General features: G+C 42.9%; 1 protein-coding gene across 1 annotated transcript in view; it reads right to left on the reverse strand.

Annotated features, from left to right (window-relative positions):
• znf512b (zinc finger protein 512B) overlaps nucleotides 1-22,890 on the reverse strand; it is a 28,561-nt gene extending 5,671 nt beyond the window's left edge. Inside the window, exons 1-13 of the mRNA XM_061074923.1 lie at nucleotides 22,867-22,890; nucleotides 20,208-20,342; nucleotides 9,000-9,079; nucleotides 8,727-8,855; nucleotides 8,244-8,419; nucleotides 7,854-8,134; nucleotides 7,682-7,753; nucleotides 6,471-6,605; nucleotides 5,824-5,951; nucleotides 4,133-4,225; nucleotides 1,587-1,685; nucleotides 757-906; nucleotides 270-620 (exon numbers count right to left, since the gene is read on the reverse strand). Coding sequence (XP_060930906.1) covers nucleotides 270-620; nucleotides 757-906; nucleotides 1,587-1,685; nucleotides 4,133-4,225; nucleotides 5,824-5,951; nucleotides 6,471-6,605; nucleotides 7,682-7,753; nucleotides 7,854-8,134; nucleotides 8,244-8,419; nucleotides 8,727-8,855; nucleotides 9,000-9,079; nucleotides 20,208-20,340 — 1,827 coding nt within the window. The 5' untranslated portion in view covers nucleotides 20,341-20,342; nucleotides 22,867-22,890. The remainder of the gene's footprint in view (nucleotides 1-269; nucleotides 621-756; nucleotides 907-1,586; nucleotides 1,686-4,132; nucleotides 4,226-5,823; nucleotides 5,952-6,470; nucleotides 6,606-7,681; nucleotides 7,754-7,853; nucleotides 8,135-8,243; nucleotides 8,420-8,726; nucleotides 8,856-8,999; nucleotides 9,080-20,207; nucleotides 20,343-22,866) is intronic.
• Between the last annotated feature and the right edge of the window lie 1,438 nt (nucleotides 22,891-24,328).

The following is a 24,328-nucleotide window of genomic DNA, read 5'->3' on the forward strand; positions in this document are numbered from 1 at the left end:
GGATGTAATTTGAACCGATTATGCGTTTGTCAGACCATGGTGAAGATGAAGACCTACACGTTCGTCTATGCGTGTGCCAATAGGCTCAAGAATAAAATAATAATATAACTTAAGCTGAGGATTATTAACTTTTTAGTTTTTTGTCATGATTCTCTTTATTACTCAACATTCAGCAGGACTTCTGGGATCGTTGTTTGAACTTCTAGAAAGTTAAAGCGACTGCACTTCCTCCCTGCTTTGTAAACTGAATATCCACTCTATGTACTCACCCTCTTGCTGTCAGGTACCAGGTCGTCCTTGATGCGCCGCTTAGTGCCCCAGTCTTTGGCCAGCTCATCCTCTGCTATCTCCTGCAGGTGGAACACTGCCACCTGAGCAGACCGGCGCCGCACTCTGCCACTGGGGGTCCGTTCAAAGTCCTCCACTGCTCTTTCATTGTCTCGCTCCCTCCCCTTTTCTTTTTCCCTGTCCTTCTGCCTGGCGTCCCTTTGCTGCTCCTTAGGGTGGCAGGCGGAAGGTGCCTTCTCCTGCCAGTCCGTTTTCTCAGTCTGGCTCTGCTGCTTCTTGCCTCCTGATGGAGTCTCCTCAGGAACCACCTGGTGGAGCGGTGGGATGCCCCTCTGCAGAAAAAAAGTGGAGAAATTGCGGCTACTTATAGGCTACTACTTATTTGGCAAAATATATAAAATTACATCTATAAACAAAACTGTGAAAAACAGCTGTCTCCTAAATAAAGTACTGTGACCGTTTTCTTACCCTCTCTTTGCCGGTGTTGTTGTTGGTGTCAGTTATATTGTCCTTGTTGTAGTTGTTAGTGGTGGCTGTCATGGTGGTGATGGTCGGGGGGTGTTCAGTACGCACATGGTAGTCTCTGCCAGCCTTGGAGCGGTAGGTCTTTCCACAGTGCTGGCACAGAAACACAGGCTTCTCATCATCAGACAACTCTCCTCCACAACGCTTCTGGTGGTACTGGTAGCCCATCAGACTGGAAAAGTGGGCTGAGCAGCCCTGTAAATATGTGTGAGTGTTTGTACAAATGGTGTGTGTGTGATTGTGTGAGGCCAGTGACAAACAGGGGACAGAATTAAAACAAACATTAGGTTGGAAAGTGGGTTAGTAAGGCAAAGTGTAAGTTTAATGGAACAATATTAAAGCACTTGGTCATTACTATGTGGTTCCGCTTAAAAAAACAGAGAAAACAGGAGTAAACTGCAAATTTTTCTGTTTGAAGACGTCACTGAAGCTTGAGTCTATTTTTCGCAGCTCTCTCTCCTCCTCTCTCTGCCTTTTGCACTCCAGTGTGAGTAATGGGAAGCAGAGTGTTGATGTGATTTTGGGCAACGTGTCAAGAACAAGGCATAAAGGAAAAAGGAGGGCGAGTGCTAAAGGAGGCGGACACAAAAAAAAAGTGCCTGAGGAAAAGGGAGGAGCGAAATCGAAACTGGCATTTGCAGAGAGAGGAAAAATGTGGCTTGAAAGACAGGAAAGTTGGACAAATGGAATAAAGGACAAAGAAAAGGAAAAGGATAAAAAAGAATTAAAGGAAAAAAAATAGAAAGGTACAGAAAGAAAGAAAGAATGCATACCTCACTAGGACACTTGATTCGTCCCATCTGTTTGAGAACTCGGCGCAGCCGTTCTCTCTCCTCATGCTCGTCGCCAGTCTGGCCTTCGCTCCTTGAGGGCTGAGGGGCAACAAACACAACGGTGCATATGTATTACCCACCACAACATCGCCCTCTGCCTAATAACTTTCAGAAAATGGTGATGGAAATGTGTTTTCCATCTTCTGCGTTCTCACTGTGCCAGGATCATTAAATGGTTTCATGGTGAGGCTTTTTCTCAAGGCATGTTTATGACAACTGTCAAACTCATGTTTTCACTCGAGTGCAGGCTGGTGCCAAAACCCAGCCAAGACCAGAACAACAGATGGCGGGGCTGCCAGGGAGAGGGAAGACGAGAAGTGCAGGGGACTGGAGAGAGAGTCTGGACTTAGGAATCCCAGAGGAGTGAACTTCATGTGTTTTCTCATGTGTGAACCCACAGAGAAAGAAGTAAGATGACACAACCCTAGCTTTCTGTAAAGTTAAAAGAGGAGATGAGATACCACCAGTCCTTCCCTAATTCAAGTAAATCACGCTCAAGCCTGCAGGCAAGAAAACAGACACAAGCTCAGCCTTTCAATTACACTGGCAGTGGAGTAAACTATGGGACAACATCAGCATGCAGTATTGCCTCTCCCACTCAAAGACCGAACACGCCTCTGACAGAATAGATGGCGGGATCACAATCGCAACAGCGACATCAAGGTCAAAATCCGCGGGTGACCCCTGTCCTTCTGTCAGCACACTGTGTTTTTCCACACTGCACTGGGGCTAGTCCATGTGACCATGTGCCCTGACAAAACACTGGACGCGGGGTCAGGGCATACGCCAAATTAAATCATATAAAATCAAATCAAACTTCACATCACATACCAGGCTGGAGTAGAAACTGCTTCACAAAGGAATGATTCAACACAAATGGTAACACAAAAAAGAGTCAAATGAATCAGTCTCATATATGAACACACATCTACGCCAAAATATAGGTACTTTCCTCACTGACTGTAAAACTACACTGTCACTGCTGTGTCCATGGGCATGTAACATGAGCTTCTATACCCATACAAATATTGTGTGCACTTAAAGACACAACTGTCTTTTTTTACATATATGAATAAAAAAAACTGTGTCGGCAATACAACAAATCATGACCACAAACAAACTACAATACATAGTATGAAAAATACAGTTAAGTGACAATATATTCATGGAAAAAAGTAGCACAGCAACACCTTTCTTAATGCAAAATAAAGTTAAATCATATCAAGCCTCAATTACATTTTATTGTCATGAGCGTTTCATAACAAAATCTTTAGAATCATTGCCAAATTCTTATTTTTTTTTCAAAAGCCTAATATCAGTATTGGTCCCCAAACAATCCATTTTGGTCAGGGTGCTGTTGACTTAAAAGGGTACTGACCCTAACCCTAACCCTACAAATGGTAAAATCCTTTTTTGCAAAGTTGCAGCCATCAACAGCGTCACAGAGATTAAAGAATGAATCAACACAAAAAAAAAGTTGCAAAAGTTTAGTAGTTTTCTGAGGAAATCTGATCACACACACAAACACACAGACACACACAGTGCTGTATTTTTCCCTGCTGCACTGGGATGGGGCTAATAAGGTCAGGACACAACAGGTCCACACTGAAGACAAATGGCGGAATCAAACCCTTTAGCTGGGCCGGCACAGATGGCACAGTCATCTATTATCTCTGTCAAACTGGCAAACAACACACGCCCAAAACATTCACGCACTCGGACTGTATACATTCATGTGAACATATACCATGAATACTAAAGGAAAATGTGCTCACATAAAAACACAAACGCACTTGCAGCGCGTCACAAGGTTTGCTGCACGTTCACACATTAATCTTTCATGATACTTTTTTGAAACAGGCAGCGTTGAATTATTCAGCAAACTTCATAGCAGTGCCATTGCTCTAATGCAGGAGTGTCATGATAATATCTTAATGAAGCTCTCTGCTGTCAGAGTTAAGACAGCTGAAGAAAGAAATGTGAGCACTTTCAGGACAAGAATACCAATCACCGGTTCAAATGTATCATCGTTCACAGACCCCGAGATCCCTTTTTTTTTTAGAGAGGGGCTCAGAAGCTGTCAGTGAATATAAAACAGACACAATGAAGTGGTGGTTCATGGGAAATGAATGAGTTTTGGACTCTATAGGTGCATCTATATGGGAGGATATCTAGGACAGCACTAAACGAGCCCAGCGAAATCTGACACCAGCATTAGATATGGTGGATTTCTAAAATAGAGTCACAAGTGCAAGTTGGTACAACCCCTGAATAGGTGAAGCGCTCTGGTGTGGTAACCAAAAACTAACGACCCCTGTTCAGTGGGTCAGTGTGACAGTGGGGAAACATTTCGTCCCCGTCTGGATACTGAACAACTGAGTTATGGATTACTGGGCCGATTACTATTCACACTGTCAACCTACTTTAAAGCTAAGTATTTAGATTTTTGACGCTAGCTTCAGGTGCCACAAGATCAGAGGAGGTACCTTGGTGCTGTGTTCAGCCATGGTGTGGTAGTTGAGGCCGGCCTTGGATCTGAACTGTTTCTGGCACTGTTGGCACTTCAGGGCGTCCTGGAGCTGCAGAGGATGAAGGCCAAACAGAGGATCACATAACATTTCTATGAAAGGAAACAAACAAGTAGCCCACTCTTGGTGGCTTTATTGGATCCATCAATTTAACACCATTTCATCTGTAACCTAATAGAGTGCACAATTCTGGTCAAAATAAAGGACAAAGGACATGATCGAGAAACTTTGGGAACCAGAAAAAGCCAATGATAAGCGCAATGTTCCTTTCCCTAGACTTCCCTCCTCGCCCCAGTATTGATTTGGAGACAGAGGTGTTTTGATGGTGAGTGACCCAGTGGTAATGTGGTGATTCTGTCATTACTTAATGGCAGGCTGTCACTTTAATGACACACGGGCCACTGGGTGACAGAGCCATTAAAATGGCTGTAGGAACACTTCTCTCTGAGGGCCCACAGGCGACTGCACCACTCGACACGCTGACTCGTCCTCAGGATGAGCTCAATGTAGTGCAGACGTTTTAACTTTTTCCATGTGTCACCCCAGCGTCCTTTATTATTACTATTGACCACAATTGAGTGCAATGTAAACAAACCACAGAAGAGTACAGTGCCCTCCACTGATCCATTCCAACTGATATTAGCTTTCATATCAGTGCAGATGAGTGAAGGATATTACATAGCTGAGATTACGGAACTGAGATAATGCCTGATGTTATTTCTTCAGCCCTCCAATCAATATCTTTACAGTAAAGGCTCCCAAGACTCTGCACAATGGGCACCTCAGGGAGAGCTATCTAATAACACTGCAGTCAGAGTTATAATCCAATGTGTACCACATTTCACACTGAGAAAAAACACCCAATAATTATGGAATGGAAACAATGTCAATCTGTAAACTGTTTTTTGAGACAGTGTCATGAGGCTCCTGTACATCACATTGTGTGTATCGCAGTGTTAGATGTTACACAGAATCATACAAGGACAGCACTGTTTTAAAAGAGACATATTATGCTCATATTCAGGTGACAATTTTTGTTTTGGTTCTTACTTGATAAGGTTTACATGCTCTAATCTTCAGTAAACATATCACGTTGTGTTTGGTCAACCACTTACAGCGCATGAATGTTAATGTTGGCCTCCATTCTCGCTGTATCTGGCTTTGCCAGACTTGCTGCTAGGCACGCATTATGCAAATGTAGGGCATCATGATGTCATATGACATCACGATAACCTGTAAATACTGGGCTATTAACGATATGTTTCAGCAGCTTCGGGAGCAATGTTTTCTGTGGTGGGAGAGGAGCTCACTTTACCACATACTTTTGGCTTTTTAACATAACAGAACTTTAAATACACAAAAAATGTAGGTGACACACTAGTGGAAAGGGGAAAATGTTAAAAGCATAAGACGTCTTTCCTGCTGACATACATGATGGTAACATTAAGGACATTATCGTCCTATTCAATACGTTTTCAAAAGGCAGACTCCTCCAGAAGCAAATGCAGTCATATCCAGCTTTCAATGATGCAAATATCTGAGAAAGTCACGAGAAAACTCTTTATAGGTTTCAGAGCAAAATTGACCAGAAGCTGTGACAGCACACCCACCCCGCTGCAGTCTGATGAATGGCTGTGTCACACACTGACCTTCTGGCAAATCTCCATGTGTTTCTTGAGGCCGTGGATTGTTTTCCTGGTGACGATGGAGCAGGTGGGGCAGACCACTTCACCTCGCTCTGAGATTGCTCGCTGCCACTGGGTGTCAGGAACAGCAACTTCGAAACAGGATAAAAGCTTTCTGTCAATCCCTATGGGCATAACATAAAATGTCATCACAAAGATTGTGTCCCTTGGCCCATCAGAACTTATGGCAGGGCAACAAACTTAAATATTTTTTTCAAATTATTTCCACAGCACCAAATGCTTTATCAGTTTACAGTTTGAAACTAGTCTTCAGAAATGATTGATTGATTGATTGGAATAAAATAGATTTTGAAGATCTTTGTAATTTGATAACTTTGTGCTTATGACACAACTGATTAATTGATTAAATTAACATTTAATGAAGACACAATTGAGACATTAAACTCTACTGTAATTAATCATTAGTTGTATTCCTATAACAATTTTACTTGTGAAATTGAGGCTTGAGAAAATTTCTTTGAAGGTGGCACGACATCAGTGGTGGATATGTAAAAGACAAGTTTCTAATGAGTAAAAATGTAGTCTTTTGATATTTTTGTATATTTCTATCAACAAATTGTATCCCTTATGAACTTGACATAGAAATTCACCAGAGCTTGTTGTTGCCGGGTCTTTCTTTGAGGACTGACTTGAAGTGGGTCTTCTCTGCGGCTCCTCACTGAACCCACTCCCCTCTGGTCTCTTTGCACGACCCGCTTTTAGCTTTTCCTCCACCTTAGTCATACCTGACACACAAGTGCACACAAACACACACGAAGACACACAGTGCAGCAATTAATACTCCCATTGAAAGTATTCAAGGTAAAATGAGATACGTAAGTAGAGAACGACGGTCGGAGGACAATGCTGAACAAGTGAAATTCTAAAAAAGCGAAAGTTGATACTGAATATAACAAAGCTGTGAGAAAGAAAGAGAGAGAGAGATGGAGAGAGAGAGAGATAGAGAGAAAGAGAGAGAGAGAGAGAGAGAGAGAGAGAGAGAGAGAGAGAGAGAGAGAGAGAGAGAGAGAGAGAGAAAGAGAGAAAGGGAGAGATTGTTAATGAGTCACAGCAGAACAATGACAAGCAGACTAAAAGCAAATGAGAGAACAGTGATGGGGAGGATATGTTTGATAAATGCTGATAAAGAGTTTACACGACTGTGCCCACTTTATGAGTCACTATGCATTTAAAACTGTGTAAATGTGATGTTTGATTCATTTAGTTGCCTATGAAACATCTCTGCAGTTGCCACATCAGCTCTTGTAAAAGATCCGCACCATTAAATCAGTAGTTATACCCCCATAGCCAATAGCATGATATGGCAAAACATGCCTCCACAGTCCCCATCCCTATCCTCTAGCATTGGTACATTTGTACTCCCAAGGTTTTTCAGTATATAATCACAGATATCCTGAGGCCTGCTGTTTTGTGAGCAATCAATGATGAATCAGCCAACACAGCACTATCTATTCTCCACAATATATTTTATTCACTTACAAACAGGGTTTCCCTACAGGTTTCTAGAGGGCTAAGACACTCTGATGTATTTTTTTCCAGACTGTCTTTGAATGCATCATTTGAGACAGCTTTTCTCCTTGGTTCATGGTCAGACTGGCTGTAGGGAATACTGGGACAAATCCGGCTTGGTCCCTGCATCAGTTGGCCAGTGGAAACTCAAGTTGACCATTATAAAGATTTTACTGGCCTTGTCACTGTCTTTACCAACCCTCTCCGTGTGCCTGTCATTGGGGGTACACATGCAAATATGCTGCACTCGAGATCAATAACGGTTACGTGAGAGAAATTTTACCATTTTTACCTTTCAATCCAAATGTTCCAGATATAGAAGGCTGCTCTCCAGTGAATTTCTTGGGAGTTTTCTGCTTCCGTCCTGGCTCAAGAGAAAAACAGAGCAAAGAATGGTCAAACACGTATTGTGCAAGAGTGATGAGAATATGGAGTCCATGACAAGAGATCTGCTGTAATCTTACTGTGCTTCATCCGCTCTGGGTCCTCATCTAGGTAAGAAGGGGGACTTCCGCCCTCACTATCACTGCCCCCTTCATCAGACGATGTGCTCTGGGACTGCGACTCCTGGGACTGAGGAAAGACTGGCGTGGACTGTTGAATCTGCTGTGAAGGCTGGCCGTGGCTGTGCTGTTTCCTCTCATTCCTCTGGTGGGCCAGCTCCCCGTTCTGAGAAGGCGCGGACACCTCGTGGGTCTTTTTCACTTTGAAGAACACAGGAGAGGGCGGGCTGTTCTCCATGGGCCTGGATTCATAAACCGGGAGGACAGTTTTGGGCAGTCAGCATGAGGACCTTTCTAACACCATTATGTGGGTCAGTGTGGGTGGGAATTTGAACTCTAAAGCCCAGTCACCTTTTCTTGGTGTTAGACTTGACAGGAGCCTTTTGAAGTTTATGCTGCTCATCCTTGGGCTCCATAGTAACCCTGTCCGGGTGGTTCCACAGCTTGTGCTTCTGCAGGCGGACCTTTGAGGCAAACACTGCCTCACAGTAGGGGCAGCCATGACTCAGCTTCTCAGCTACAGTGGCCTGATACGAACACAGACACGAAGAGAGGGGACTTAGAGTCGGCTTTCTACCTATGCAAATTCACATGACAGTTAATAGAAACCTTCAGTTAAATCTTCAGTTAGATTATTGCTTGTGTATATGGTCAATAAGTTAAACATTACTTATTAAAATTATCAAATTCTCCCACTCATTTCTCACAGGATTTTATCTTTGTTTATTTGAGGGTTTTCTGCAGTACTTAACATTAATTTGCTATTAAAATCTACTTTGAAGCATGAAGTGGAAATAGTCGCATAGCAGGAAAGAGCAGAGATTAGTAACTCACCCCCTGGCAACGTTGATAGTGGTACTTGACGCCATAGATGCTGGGGAACTCTAACCAGCAGCCTGAACACGGACACTTAACCCTGGAGCGGCGCTTAAACTCTTCCTTCCATTGCACTATCATATGGGCCTGCTCGGGGGTGAGGAAGAGAGAATTGAATACATGAACGCTATACTGTGCAGCATATTGTGCATATTAATGGGGCTCTGCCTACTCTGCAAGAAAAGTGAAGCCCACTTCAAACACCCACACAGTTCGAAGAGAGATACTCACAGGGATACTTCTGAGTTCCTGCACTTCTGCTTTGGGACGACCTTTCCTCTTCCCTTCTGCTGGCTCATCACACATTGGACCTGGCGAGATGAGAGGGAAAACAATCTCTGAGTTTGCACAGAGTAATGCCCGTGCTTCATATTCATAGAGTACAAGGATTAAAGAAGTCGTTTGACAGAAATCTTCTGATGGAGAGGTAGGATTGGTGGGGGATCAGGGGATTGATTATATTCAGACACTCCGGAGTGTTACTTTTGCATCACTTAAAAAAAAAATAAGTGAGTTGCACAGCACACAAACAGCACGTTCTCATGTAGACAGTCTATCGGCCCAGCAGAATGAATCCCTGTTATCTTGCACCAACAGGAAACAACACTATGTGTAGAGTTTATCCCTCATTACAAGTTCACTCACTATTACCCAAGCTCGGTCTTTATAGCTCACGCTGCAAATTTTTTTTATTTCTTAACTCTATACTCAGTGTTTGCTGTTATGTTCTGCATAAATATAAATTAGTATAATGATCCCCCTGAGGGTGAGACACTAGAAGGTATGAGCAGACTCCACAACGAACAAACAGAAGCAACCCATCTCTTAGCAACACCAACAAGCTGGTAAATAAATGCTTTTAATCCCTTATGCTGGGTTAATGCAATGTATAAATAAGCTGCACAACACTTCACTAAACCCAATTATCTTTAACTAAAACTCCTACAACATATTGACCCTCAGTTAATTGGCAAAGAAACAGGATCAAAAAAACATGGTCACTTAAAACAGCCTATTAAATGAACTATTGTAGCGAAGATATGGATGATGTGCTCAGAGGCCAGTTCTGGGTTTTGTTCTCTGAAGCTAAACTCATATTTTTATCTACACCGATCTCTTTAATTGACAGAAAACCAAGAAAGCAAAGCAGAACTTTAATTCCTGAGAACAGGAATATTATTAATATTATTTTGAGGGTTATCATTATAACCTCAAAGACTAGCTGTATTCAGACCTGCCATATTATCCTTATATAAAATATTGTTTTTATATTTCATGGAGTTACACAAACATCCAACTTTAAAATATGTTTTCAAGCTCACAAAATATCTGAATATGATTGTATATTAAAACCTAAAAGGGAAATGAATAAAAGTGGGGGAAAAAAACCACATTAATCGCTGGGGTGGGTGGTGGTGGTGTGTGTGTGCGTGTGTGTGAAAGAGGAGGATGGGAGGAAGGGGGGGCTAAAGGCCTTCTATTGAGCCAAATAGATCAGCTATAAATCGCTGGTGTCTGTGTGAACCTCTGACACAGCACACAGCAGACCGACTGCCTCAGCTCTCTCTCTCTCCCTCTGCTCCCTACTCCCTCCCTCCATTTCTCACACTGCTGCTTCCGTCTTTTCTCATCCCATGTTTTCTTCACCATCCTTCTCCGTTCCCTCGGCACACTCTTCCTGGTCTTCCTCCGTGTGAACTTCAGATGCCAGGCGGTGCACACAGCCTCATTACTGCTCTCTTCTCTGCTACAATTAAAACCCCTGCGCTATCAGCCCCTGCACTTTATTTCCTCTATACAGCGCTACTTGAGAGAGGGAGGGAAGATGGAGAGAGCAGAGGATGAGTGTGTGCGTGTGGAAAAGAGGAAGAAGGGGGGGGGGTGACAAAGGGAGGAGAGGAGAGCAGGGGATGCAGAGGGAGAGAGGAGAGAATTGCAGAGACGTATGATTTCTTCCTCTGACCAAGCACAATGCTGAATGACAGTGCTGCAGGCCGGAGCTGAGGCTGCGGGCTCTGCTCCTCACACTGATATTTAGTTTCTTTACATGTGCCCTCAGCTCCACTGCATTGATCTGATGGGATCAGTTAGCGGCAGCAAGCAAGAATCGGTCATATCAGATCTAAGAAATGTCAAAGGGAAATTACCTGAAGAAGGGATGATATTTCCTCTGTTGAGAATCGAAAGAGAAACCTTGCACACTCTCTTGTATGGAGTACCAAACGTGTCACATAGATAGTAATTAAAGCAATTTAAATTAATTGCCAATATGCATTAAAACATTCATACAGTAATACAGCAAGTTGCCTAATGCGTCCTTGATACTGTATTTTAATGAAAAATAAAAAGAGAAATCTTAAAGAAACGTACAAATTACACATTCATCAATCAATGAATGGTTTCAAATTAAAGAAAGGTTTGTAAAATAATATTAAATTTTCAATAACTAAAGCATTTTAAAATACATGAATTAATTCATAAATAGATAATGGATTTCAAAAAATCTATTTTAAGAGTTTTAAAAGATAAATAAATAACTGGGTTCACCAATTGTATTTTAAATTGTTACGAATTTATATTTCGTGTTCATTATCCATTTTAAAATATATATATACATGTATCAATAAATAATCTATAAGCACAGGCATCTTTTTGTTTATTAAATTATTAATTGATTTATGAGAGGCTTTATCACTCCTTTGACACTTGTAGTCCTTCATATTTTTAAAACAGTTTAACTTCCCCAAGCTGACGAACATGACATTGTGAATATGCCACCTGCTTTCACCCCGCCCCCCCCCCCCCCTCCCCCCTTCCAAACTCATTGACAAGCAGCGACAGGATGACACATGCCCGGTGGACCCATTTGTGGTGGCTCCCAAAGTGGATCAGAGCACTCTGTGTGCCCACCAGGATTATACAACTGGCTGGAGGATTTCTCATCAAATAAATGAACTGACTTCCTGCCATTGCTGCTCATACGAAAGCAGCTCTAGCTGGCAAAGGCCAAAATAGCCTTCGACCCCCAAAAACATCTCTCTCTGTCAGTGACGTTAATGTGTACAAGAAACACTCCAAGACTAACACACCATGACCTCCCGCTCTCATTTCCCTCTGAGTTTTATTACACGTAACAACTTTCCTTTTCTCCCTCATTCGTCTTCTTTTTGGTTCTCACTCACGAGCGCGGACCCAAACGCAGGCTGACAGATTATAACTAATCTTTTACTTCACAGTCACAATAATAAGATAGATGGAAAATAAGGCAAGGCTGAATAAGATTGAATGAGAAGTACCACGCTGTTGCGGGCTGGTGGGAATAGTTCACGACACAAGGTGTAAACACACGTGTGAAAGCACACACTGGTACACACGAACAAGCACACAAAAACCATTACCAGTGTGTATGAGAGCGTGATTTGTGTGCATGGATATGAGTATATTAATATTCTCCAGGCGACGTAGCATTTCAGTATTAGCCGTCTGGGTAGCAGCTGGAGAGGTGATGCAGTCGACGCTGCAGCTCTTGTGCCGGGGAGGAAATTGAGCATGCATTCTAATTCCTGTCTTAGAAAATAAAGGTCTTGTAAAAGAAAGGCATAATTAATGAATTCTGCTCTTGGGAAAGATATGTTCCTGTTGCTATGGGAATAAGATCCTCTTGTCTTAGTTACCACTATCAGAGGCCTCTTTTCAGCCAGCAGAACAATTACACCCTACGATTCAGATAGGCACGTACACACGCATGCATACCAAGGTAGCACAGGTGCACGTGTAGATTTACTGTAAAATTAAGCATACAACAGCACACTTGTTCTTCCTGGTGTGGTATGCAAAAGTAATAAAGAGTGTTCAGTGTCTTTTACTTTGTTTTGCATGTTTGAATGTGGCAGGCTCTGTTTCTCAGTCGTCCCAGCAATTGCAGCCATTGTCTCGGTCTGAAACAAAGCAGACCCATTGTGTCACATCTACACTCCGCTTCTCAGGCGCAGGCCATGGGGATAAAACAGCTGTTCAACTAATGTCAAGAGTATGACTCGCTCCCAGCTGTCTGCAACTGTTGCTCTATAGTGGTAAAGCCTGACAGAGGAGAGGAGAGGAGAAGAGAGGGAAGGAGAAGCGAGGAGAAGAGTCTGGGCCCAGGAGTGCTGGCAGCTGCCTAATGATCTCAAATAACCTCTGAGTTCTCCTAGCTACGCCTGCAACTGCTCCCCCACATTACCCACAAACACACACAGGCGCGCACACAGAACAGTCATTTGTTTCTTCGACAAACACTCACACAGGAGCCTTTGTCTGTGTCTGCACAGTAGGCTTCAGACATACTGTAGTGTGGAGCGACCGCACAGACAAACACATACACGGCTCACACAACTCGGGGGAAACAAGACGTGGTATCAGTGATTCATCAATCACAACGGACAAAAGATGGAGAAACTGATACACCTGGACACACAACAGAGTAAACACGCTCACTGTATGTGGAAGCTGTCCTGGTTCACTGTTTAAGAAGCAACTTACTTTCACTTTCACGACCTTCTGTCACAAAATTTGTCCGTAGTGGCACATCAGGACACGCACACGCTACACACACACACACACACACACACACACAGAGCCCGACACATACGCACCTCTCTTTGAAGACGTCCCCATAGTTCCCTCCCAGTCAGGCCTGATTCCAGACAGTGAGAAAGAAGAAGGAGAGAGGTGGAGCAGCAGTCTTGCTGCCCAGACACCAAACTGAATGAAAACCAGACTCGCTCTCAGTCAGTCCGGCTCTCACCCTCTGTCTTTTGTTTTTTCCTTTCCCTCTCACTCTGTTTTTGCCCTCCCTCCCTCCCTCTCGCCCTCTCAGTCTTTCTCTCTAACTCTGCATCTAAGATAATCTCTTAAATAAACACACCTTTAGACACACACACACACACACACACACACACACACACACACACACACACACACACACACACACACACACACACACACACACACACACACACACACACACACACACGCTTGTTTAAAAATGTTCTCGATTACACCATTACTACTCCTGATAACGAATCAGTGAAGTATAGCTGTAGAAAATGTGTTAAATATCATAATACAGCATCATGTAATTTAGGAGCTAAGAATGTATGTTCATCTCACTACATAAGCATAATTTTTTCACATAAGGTTTTGGGGAGATTTCAAAACAACAGGCGATACATCATATCTCATCCTGACTCAGACCTCGACTAACTTGACTACATATTCCTCCATAATTTAATTTTGATGCACTGATAAAACAGTTACCAGTTAATATAGTTAGAGCCCTATGAGAACCGTGCAGCCTGGATGACAGCTGGAAAACCAAGTTGACGAAAATGATCAGACATGAAATACATGTACTCCCATGTTGCAAATGTGACCAATTATAAAATATAACGTAATATGCTGGTGAGTGATACGCTCTACTGAGATAAACAGTAACTGCCCAAAAGAGACACTGGCGAACACATCTCCACCGCAATGAAGCAGTGATGATATTATTAGTCACACCCAAGAGTCTGTTGGTTGGGGATTTTTGACAGGGTAATTTTTAAAAAATCCAAGAGTGAGAGGAAGAAATCTGACACTAGAATTAGCGCCATGCAGTTGTATGCCTCCACTAACCAGTATAATTTCAGTCTACAAACATTCTTCCTGCAGTCTTTCCATCTAATCAATTCATATTTTAGTCCAAGTGACTACAGGTCCAAATTCAAAAAAATTCCCTAAAGGCAGACTTGACATATAGTGTTGAAGAGACAAAAACATGTTTTGTGTGCGGCAGTGACCTTTGACCCCGAAATCTAATCAATAAATCTGTGAACATTTGTGCCATATTGGACAGGATTCATGTCGAGGGGTTCTTTAGAAAGCATGCTCACGATGCAAAAAGGGTTTTGTGACGCGTTAGTGACCTTAACCCTTCATCTTTGAGCACCATAATCGAATCAGTTCACCCTGGAGTCAAACTGAATGTTTACACCAAATTTCAACAAATACCCTGAAGACATTCTTGAGTTATCAGGTTCACAACAACGGGACAGACTGACAGAAGGAGACCCTTGAGACCTAAGGTCTATGAGCAGTCTGTCACTGTTGCAAGCATGGAGGAATAAAAAGTTTTGTGAACGTACAAAATCAACCTGATTGTGAGAAGAAAGACTCAAACAGAAGAACAGGTCATTTGTGCAGCAACAATTAGTGTGCTGTAAACAGGAGCAGAGGAAATCTGCATGTAAGCAGGGACCATCTGAGAGAGAGGACAGGGTTTTGATTGTGAAAAAAAAGAAATAATGCTCTCAAAATAAAAGACCCTGCTCTTGAATAAAGATAGGAAAGAAACTGAATGATGACAACCATTCCTCGGTGGAAATGTTTATCATTCTGAAGGTGCTCCAGGGGGTTGCAAGTAAACATGACTTTATTTTAGGGGCTCCGAGCAAAAGGGAAAACAGCCAGGGAATCATTGGGATCATTGTGAAGATGTTAGCTGCGTGCATCATCTTTTTATTTGTTACTCTCTTTATTCAGTGGTTCTAGAAGGTAGATAATGACACAGTGCGTTAAACTTTAGGGCTGTATTTAATGGGCAACACATTTCCAAAGTATAATGATGCTACGAGTCTCTGCTCTATGTTTGTTATTGGAAGCCACCGTTAGCAACAGTTTAGTTGTAACAGTCTATTCTCAATATAATACAACCATTGGGTTCACCAAAGATATGAATTTGCAAAAACTGTTATTAATGCTCAGTCTATGAAGAGTGTCCTAAACCCTTTACCTCTGTAAAATGATTCATTCAATGTTAGAGGCAAGGACTCACCACACAGACCTGTGTTAGACTATCACCAGGCCGGCATGACTAAACAACACTTTGATGTAACAGCCTTCTTCCACATCAGGTGCATGCGTCATATTATTTGAAACCTAATCTATTTCCTGATGCCTGTTTGGCCTATGGGTAATGGTGTGTATGGTGACATCCAATCACAAGAGTTTCTCATGAGTTGCCACATCTGTTGCCAGTGAATTCCTTGGGGATGATGCTGACAGCCAAGCAAATAAAACGCTTCAAAATGTAAGACGGACCAAGGGAATTTAAAAAAACGTGATGAATACATGAGGAAGATAGTCCAATTTACAAATTGTTGCACAGAGACATGTTCTGCTACAAACACGCAGCCGTGAAAAAAAACATGTGTTTATACAACAGTGCATACAGCGCTGTATATGTGAGCCAGACAGACAATGCCTGCTCCAGACTGTTTGCGGCGCCCTCCTTATGGACAGTGACTCACCAACTCAATCTCTCTCCTCTCCCATTTCCCTGTGCTTCTTCTCATCTGCCATCCTCAAGCCTGCCAAGTAAAGGTGTGACAACGATAACAAAGAACTCTCTTCAGTATGAAATGCAGCATCAGGCCGAGACAAACATTCTGTGATCTATATTTCTTTTATGGATTTGATTTTTTTTTTCTGGTATTTCACCAAAGGGACACTTTAAGTTTCAACAGGTGAGAACAAAAAATATAAGAAATGTGAAAGGAGTGATGATGGTCAGCAAGGATGATGGTTGGATTAGGGTTAATAGGGTAAATCACTGTCCCTGATCAAACTGCTTACTATGTGAGAAGAGAGAGAGTTTGAGTGGGAGAAAATGGAAGTAAACAACAGTTATGTGTAGAGAATTGAACAACTACGCCAGAGAGTGAGAAGTGTGTGAAAACAAAATATAAGAGAGGAAAAGAGCTGAAGAGATGGCTGCTGAAGCAAATATGCAGGGTCAGCACATGGTGACTGTGAGTTTGAAATAAAGGTCAAAGTAGTGGACATTTGAGAAAACAGACACACACACACACACACACACACACACACACACACACACACACACACAAACATGTAATTCAAACTCACAACACTAACCAACACATTCAACATTCACACAGCCACAAGCTTACAGACCTATGCAGGCAGATCACCCTTCCCCACACCAATAGAGACAGCATCGACGGGAGCACCCACCTCCCCTTACTCAATACTCAATGATCAGTGTGTCCTGCTATCAGGTACGGTCCTGCACAGCTCTCACAATCACACACACGCATATGCAGACCCACACTCACACACTGGCTGCATCACGTGTTTGTGACATCTTCTTCACTGAGGTGCTGCAGTGTCCTCAGAAGGCCAGCATGTCCGGTGCTGCATGCTACAGCCAGCCCAATCATTCTACACAGAGTTTGCCTTGTATAATTAATGGCCGTCAATTATAATAATCATTTGCCCTTAATGAGCGGTCCGAAAAGTGAAGAGTTGAAACCACAAGGCAGTCACGTGACTTACGTTTGTTGTCAGAGCAACAGCGAGAGAAAGGGGGGGATGAGAGTACGCCAGACAATAGCTAAGACAATGAAACTATGGTGAATGGTGTCTTTTTTTAAATAATGTTGCTAATATGATGTCAATCTGACTCACCAGGTCTTTCTCAAGACACTGAAACTTAATACTGAACAAGACAACAGAGAGACATGAACCACACAGGCCATGTGGCCACTCTAACATGTTATCAATGTTTGCAAAAAAAGGCCTAAATTCATGAATTTCCAACAGCACTTCGCAAAACAGTATCAGTTGTGTTTGAAAAAAATGACAAAGGGTTTGAATGAAATATGAAACAAATCTCAGAGCAAAAAAAGAGTGATGCAAACAGAGAGCGTGTCACCCTCAAGGACCACATCCTTTACTCTGAGTTGTCTGATGTGGCAAAAGAACAGCTGAACCACAACACAAACTCAATTGTCAGTCTTGACTTCCATGTAAAGAAGGATGGAAGTGAAATTCAGGGGATTTCATGGAACCAAAGAAAATCTTGGTTGACTGATATCATATCTGCTCTACAACCAATCAATTGGTCATAGAGAAAAAAATCTGCACATTATCTGTAGACTAAATCTGCCAAAGTGCACTGAGTGCATATGAATATAAGCTAGTATTTGCGGAATATTAAAGGATTTCAAGGTAATTAGACCAAAGCTATTGGAATATGCCAATTCCGATATGCTTTCACTTAAAGCCTCATCTTTTATAAACCTCCATCACAATGCTGGACTTGGTCAATGCCCCAAAATGTGCGTGAATGAATGATGAATAACCAGCATAGTATCTGATAATACGACAATGGAGGACCTGACAAAACTTTCCGTAGAATCGCAATGAAGAATGAAATGAGACCAATGAGAGGAGGAGTGCAGATAATGCCGTTATCTAGCTATCTGACAAACAAACTGTTTACCATGGGCATAGACAAGAACTAACTAAGATCCACTGGGAGCGTTTTGTTTCTCCAAACCTTGGCTCACAGCCCCCCTGGGATAGACAAGGTAGGGCCAGGTTCATTATGATTAGCAATGTAGAATGTCTCCTCATAAGCTACAGAAGGCTTAAGGCAGTTGCTAGTGAGCAATATGCAAAGAAGTCTAGATTTGAAAAGATGGCTTGTATGAAAAGAAAAGTATGAAAGAGGCTATGTTTTGAGGAGGGACCAGACCAATCGTAATTGACGAATACTGTCTTGCCTTGACAACGTGTACATCCTTTATGATATAATGGTTTAGGAAGACAAATTCTACAGTAATCAAGTACCTTTTTTAAAAAGGAAAACGTATCACTTGAGAGACATTTTTTATGCTTTCTTTCGTGACTAAATGAATCCCTACTGTAACAGTAAGTTCAGCATGTGTTTCAGAAGCTTTGTGTTTCCCCTCAGGGTTGCTGGATGCTCTTAAAGGATCTTCAAACCAGAATCACATAAAACTCAGTTCACTGGCAACGTTAGGAACCAAGCCTCTCTAAAGCCAGGGAAACTCCTGGTAATGTCCTCGATAAGAGCAACTTCCCAGCCAAATGAGACAATTCATCAACTACAACATTGTGGAATGTAAATTCTTATCATGTGCAATCAAATTGTTCTGGAGGCTGTCCTTAAAACAGTCGTAACACAAACAGACTCCTTAGCAGAAACGTACTGTATTAAAAAAGGTGATTTACTCACTGCAGTGGTATTTTTTGAGAAGCTTTAGCTTAATGAGAGTCAAAGGCCTCAACTGTAGAAAGAGAAAATGAAATAGACGCGCAGAAACAAGAGTCAAATTACCAGAAAAAGTCCCATAAATCCCGGACCAAGCCCGCACCTGGTACATCATAACTTGAACACACACACATTCGCACAGTCACACCACCAATCAACCGTTGTCATTAACGTTCCTAAGCCGAGAGTGTTTCTCTCAATTCTAGCCTCCAGTCAGGGCTGATCCCACCACCAGCTTTACACAGATTGATTTATAAACAATCCTTGTTTATTGAGTAGTAAAGCGTAAAAAGTCTATAAAACACAAGACATAAAACATAAGAAATACACGGCCTTCTGCTACTATAAATTCTTTAAGAGCAATACAACACATCAGCCGTCAAACTCTGTACAGTGGGTAGCTGAAGAGTATACTCTGAGCGAGTGCGACACAGCTAACTAAGCTTTACATTACTGTCCACAGCTAGAAAACACACACATGCAGCCACCCGCATACACATGCAAATCCAGCCTACAGGGCTGATTATTAACACAGAAAGAGAACAAACTCAATCACCTAGTCTTGCATCGGTGCTCTGTGTGTCTGGGGTTTAGAGTCTATTTTGTAGCAACCAAAACAACTGGGTCATATTAGAGCAGGACCCAGTTTTCCAAGTCTGCCTGACTCTATTAACAAAGTCATGATCATCTGCTCGTTATTGGATTGAAACATAATTCCCTCGCCCGGCTCTCCCTTTCCAGAATCTTCCATCCCCATCCAGATGGCTTGGGGTTTCACTCAAGTCCGTGCTTGGCAATACTTGTTTGTTGGGTTTTCTCACTGTAAGGCAGTCCGAGGGAAAAAGTCTGTAGTTTCCAGGCCCTTCTGTGACGAGAGGGGTAGAATTACATCTAGCCTCATTGATTCGGAGTAAAACATAACCAATTCAAAAAAAGCATCGCAGACAGTTTTATATACGGTGAACAAGTCTTTGAGAAAGGGCACCGAAGCTCTGAAGAGAAGGCCTAGACTTACAAGAACTCCCGCCTCAGGAAAGTCAAAGGAATTTAGCGAGGCATTAGCAAAAGTGCTACTGCAAACATCACATGCATGCAGTATGTGTATGTGTTGGTATGTCATGTGATATGCAGATAATAGCAACAGTTTGTGCTGCATCAAGACATGGCATTCCTCTTGGACTCAGTCCAGGAGCAAACCTGGATCACACATAAAAGCTCTCCCAGTTCCCACATTCAGAAATAATCTGTGAAGTAACACTGTACAGATCTGAAATCACAGAGCGTTTTCATTCAACAAAGTGCAGCGGCTCGTCACTCACTGTGTCTGTTGTTGTTCTCAGGGACTGGCGTGGTTCTGACAGGCTCCTGGGGATGTCCATGCTTGGGAGTCCGGCCCTTTGGCAGCCCTGATGTGGACAGCTTCCCAAGCCTGGGGCCACTTGGGCTCTCCATGCCTGCAGTGGTAGTCGAGGGGGTTACAAACACACAGGAGAGAGACAGAGTGAGAGATAGCTAAAGGCATTGTTGGGATAGTTTCAACCCTCATTCATCCTGTTCCATCCCTTGTCAAAACATTATTAGCAATGTCCACTGCATCAATACGCCGTGATGATGCAGCCTCCTTGTTCCACAATGCACTTTCGTCATTACGGCCGTTTGGTGCTATTGGATTGAAGGTTATCTGAGTGGAGGCACACACATCATCTGCAGCCGTAATGAGGGTGTGACCTTCCATGTTTCATTTCAAAATCAATACTCTCACTTACACACTAACTCCATGCTCTGCCCATTAGACAAAAGGTGAGTCAAAGAGAGGTGGGGGGGTACAAAGCTCCCCTGCTTTCTCTCTTTATTAAGAAAAAACAGTACTGCAGCTCCTGATGAGGTCAAATGGTCAGCAGCAATGTTTTTTTTTGGCACTAAGTGGTGGCTAATCTACATTCAGTGGCTTCTAGATATATATAGTCCATCGACCATAGTGATCCTATATGTCAGTTTGGGGATGTATGTGCTGGAACACTGTCATGTCGGCATGGAACAGAGTCTGATAGATGAAGGATGACAATCGCTAATTGTGCAAGTAAGTGGGACTGATTACGATCCGACATGCTTTCTCTTAGCACACATTCATGTCACTCCCATAATGAACTACAGCAGCACACAAAAGGGTCACTAGGTGGGGGCCCCTCTGTGTTTGCTCACACACCATAATATTCACTGTACATCCAGTTATGACTGCTCACCGGTCACAGTGATTATGTGCACACAGTTTTTTTTTCGTCGTTAACAAATTTGACATTAAGAGACGTATGGTGAGAATGCTGCAGGTTGCAGAGAGATTGCACACAATAATAGACGCCTTCCTTCCCTTTGCCTGGATTCTGTGAGTGTGAAGAGAAGCAGCATTTAACAAGTTAAACAAATGTGAGAACGATGAAGACACAGTAGTCTGCTGAATTATCACTGGTAGACAAAAGTTAGCTTAGGGCTGGGCACTATGGCCAAAGATGTCCAAAATGATCCGGATAAATGTGACATTTTAAGTTTAAAGCAAGACATTTTACAAATCTGAGGTAAATCAACTTTGTATTATACCTCCTAGATGTGCTTAAAAAAAGCATAAGCATTGTATTGATAAATATTGTACATTTGTGTTGCTGTAATGCTTTTGATGAAAAGGACATTGCAATAATTATTGATATTGTTTAGTGCTTACAGCCGAACTTCAGCTCACTTTAAAGAAACAGTGTGCTTGTTCGATTTACTTATGAGCATCAATAGACACATTTTGTTAACAAATGCATTTGTACCGTTACAACTTAACAATTCCTTTGATGTTGTTGTAGGATGAGACTTTTTAGACAAGCCCTCAGTTTCACAAGAAAAAAACAACATGCAGCTGGAGTGTTCATAAAATATTAATTCAACTACAGCAGCCTACAGAAACTACATTACCATATATTTCTGCTACACACAACAAAATATACTGAACTGTAATATAGCTGTTGATAAAAATTAATCTGGGATAATTACTTTAGCTCGCTTTAAAGAATATCGTACTTCAATTGACACATTGTGTCTATGAAATGCATTGTTATTTAATGTTACAACTTTTAAATGTACACTTTTAGATTAGCCCTCAGTTTGACAAGAAAAAAATTGACATTGCAGCTGTTTTTTTCATTAAAGATTCATTCTACTACAGTTACCTACAGAAACCACATTACCATACATTTTTGCTAGACACAACAAAACCTGCTGACACCCACTCACATCATCACCCTCATACAATGTGCTGACAGAACAACGTGGAAATAAGTATTTTAGCTCCGCACGTGGCACACTGCCACACTGTGTGTGTGTGTGGTGGCTGCTCTTTCTGTAGTTATGAGGGCCAATTATGTTTCAATACCATCATTGTGAGGACATTTTGGGCCGTTGTTTGAGGGTTGAGATTTGCTTTCAGGATTAGGGTTAGAATTAGAATTAGGGTTAGGTTAGGCATTTAGCTGTGGTTCTTAGGGTTGGGGTAAGGGGCTAGAGAAAGCATTACGACAATGATTGTCCTAACAGCTAAAGTAACACATACAAGGGTGCGAGTGCTGGTTTTTCTATAGTTATTAGTGCCAATTATGGTTCAATTCCATCATGGTGAGGACATTTTGGCCAGTGCTCACACATTCAAAGGGTTGTTTGCAGGTTAGGATTTGCTTTTAGGATTAGGTTTGGAATTAGGGTTCGAATTAGGGTTAGGCATCTACTTGTGATGGTTAAGGTTAAGGTAAGGGGCTAGGGAATGCATTATGCCAATGAGTGTCCCCAGAACTACAGAAACACAAGTCTGTGTCTGTGTGTGTGTGTGTGTGTGTGTGTGCATACTACAACAAGGTTACAGAGTTCTCTATTTGTGTGGTAAAGAAAAAAGCAAAAGAAAAGCGAGAGTGCTCCACTTTCTCCCCCCTGCTGGGCCACACCTACCTGGGCTGTGGGACAGTCCCCCGGCTCCGTGGGGGGGGGGCCGGTGGCCCCGGGGTCACCTCCCAGGTGAGGGCGGGAGGTCGGGGGTCAGGACGCGGGCACCTGGGTGGGCGTTCGTCTGTCTTCTCCTCCGCCGGTGCTGTGTCACATCTCAAGCCCCCCTGCTGTGCGTCGAGGAGCGGTCACACACACCGGGGCTGCCGGTGGCGGAGGGGGGGGGCAGAGAGAGGAAGTGGACAGCCGTCACCGTCGCCCTGTCCCCCCCCCCTCCACCACCACCACCACCTCCTCCCACTCGACGAGGTGGAGGATGAAGGAAGGAAAAAGAGGAAATGTCGTCCACGCATGAACAGAAAATCCCGGAGAGTTGTCACCTTATTCCCAGTTTCCTCTGCTGCTCTCCCGCATGAAAAAAAAGAAGGAAACCCACGAGGTACTTCTCCTTCTTCTCCTCCTTCCTCCTCCTCTTCGTCACCCTCCTCCTCCTCAGTCGGTGTCCTCAAACACTAATGGCCAGAATTCAGCTGGAACTCCTTCGGTCGGTGGGGTGGGTGGGTGGTGGAGGAGGGGGGGAATAAAAAAAATATTAGAATACGGGACGGTTTATACAGGCAGTGAAGCAAAATGGCGACTTTATTACGAAGGAGGAGTAGTAGCGGGAGGGAGAGAGAGAGAGGAGGAAGAAGAAGAAGAAAAAAATATCCTGGCGCTGGATCTATGGCACGAAGACACGAAGAAGAAGAGAGGACGGCTGTTCCGAGGAGGAGGCTGCTCCGAAAGAAGATCCGCGGAGACGCCAGCACATCCCGCCCGGGTCCGCCTCGGCTCCTCGGCTCCTCCGCTCCGCACCTCGGGATTATTTTTCCTTTTTTTAATACGGATATTATCTCGGCGGCCGTGTACAGTATTACAGTAATGTGTGCGTGTTGGGGTCGTGCGCGTCACCCACTCCACCTTTGACAGTTGCAACTACAGAGTCTTTTTTTTTTAGGCAACTTGCAAACTCTCGCGTTATTATTATCGATATCGAGCAGATTAATATTGAGGAGGGAGGGAGGAAAGGGGGGGGGGGGCTGTCTAATAAAACGCTGGCTCCTGTAGAAAGAGAGGGGGCGGGGTAAAGGGGGGTCAGGGTTTAAATTAATTTAGATCAAGTGTTTTAATCTAGGAGAAAAAAAAAAAAGTCATGCAGATTTAGCAGTGATCACACATGATGGAAGTTGTCATCCTGGTTGTCATGGCATTACTGTCCAGCCCCCCCCCCCTGTCCTCGTATATAAAAAAAATGCAATAGACATATATTTCTAAATCAAATGTCCTGCAGTTGTAGTAGAGATCACACATAGAGGAAGTTGTCATCCTGGTTGTTATTGCATTACTGTCCAGGCCCCTGCTGTCCTCATATATAAAATCAATGCAATGACAAATATTCCCTTAAATAAATGTCTGCACAACTGAATGT

The sequence above is a fragment of the Limanda limanda genome, chromosome 7 (genome assembly GCF_963576545.1).
Source record: "Limanda limanda chromosome 7, fLimLim1.1, whole genome shotgun sequence".
Taxonomy (NCBI): Eukaryota; Metazoa; Chordata; class Actinopteri; order Pleuronectiformes; family Pleuronectidae; genus Limanda; species Limanda limanda.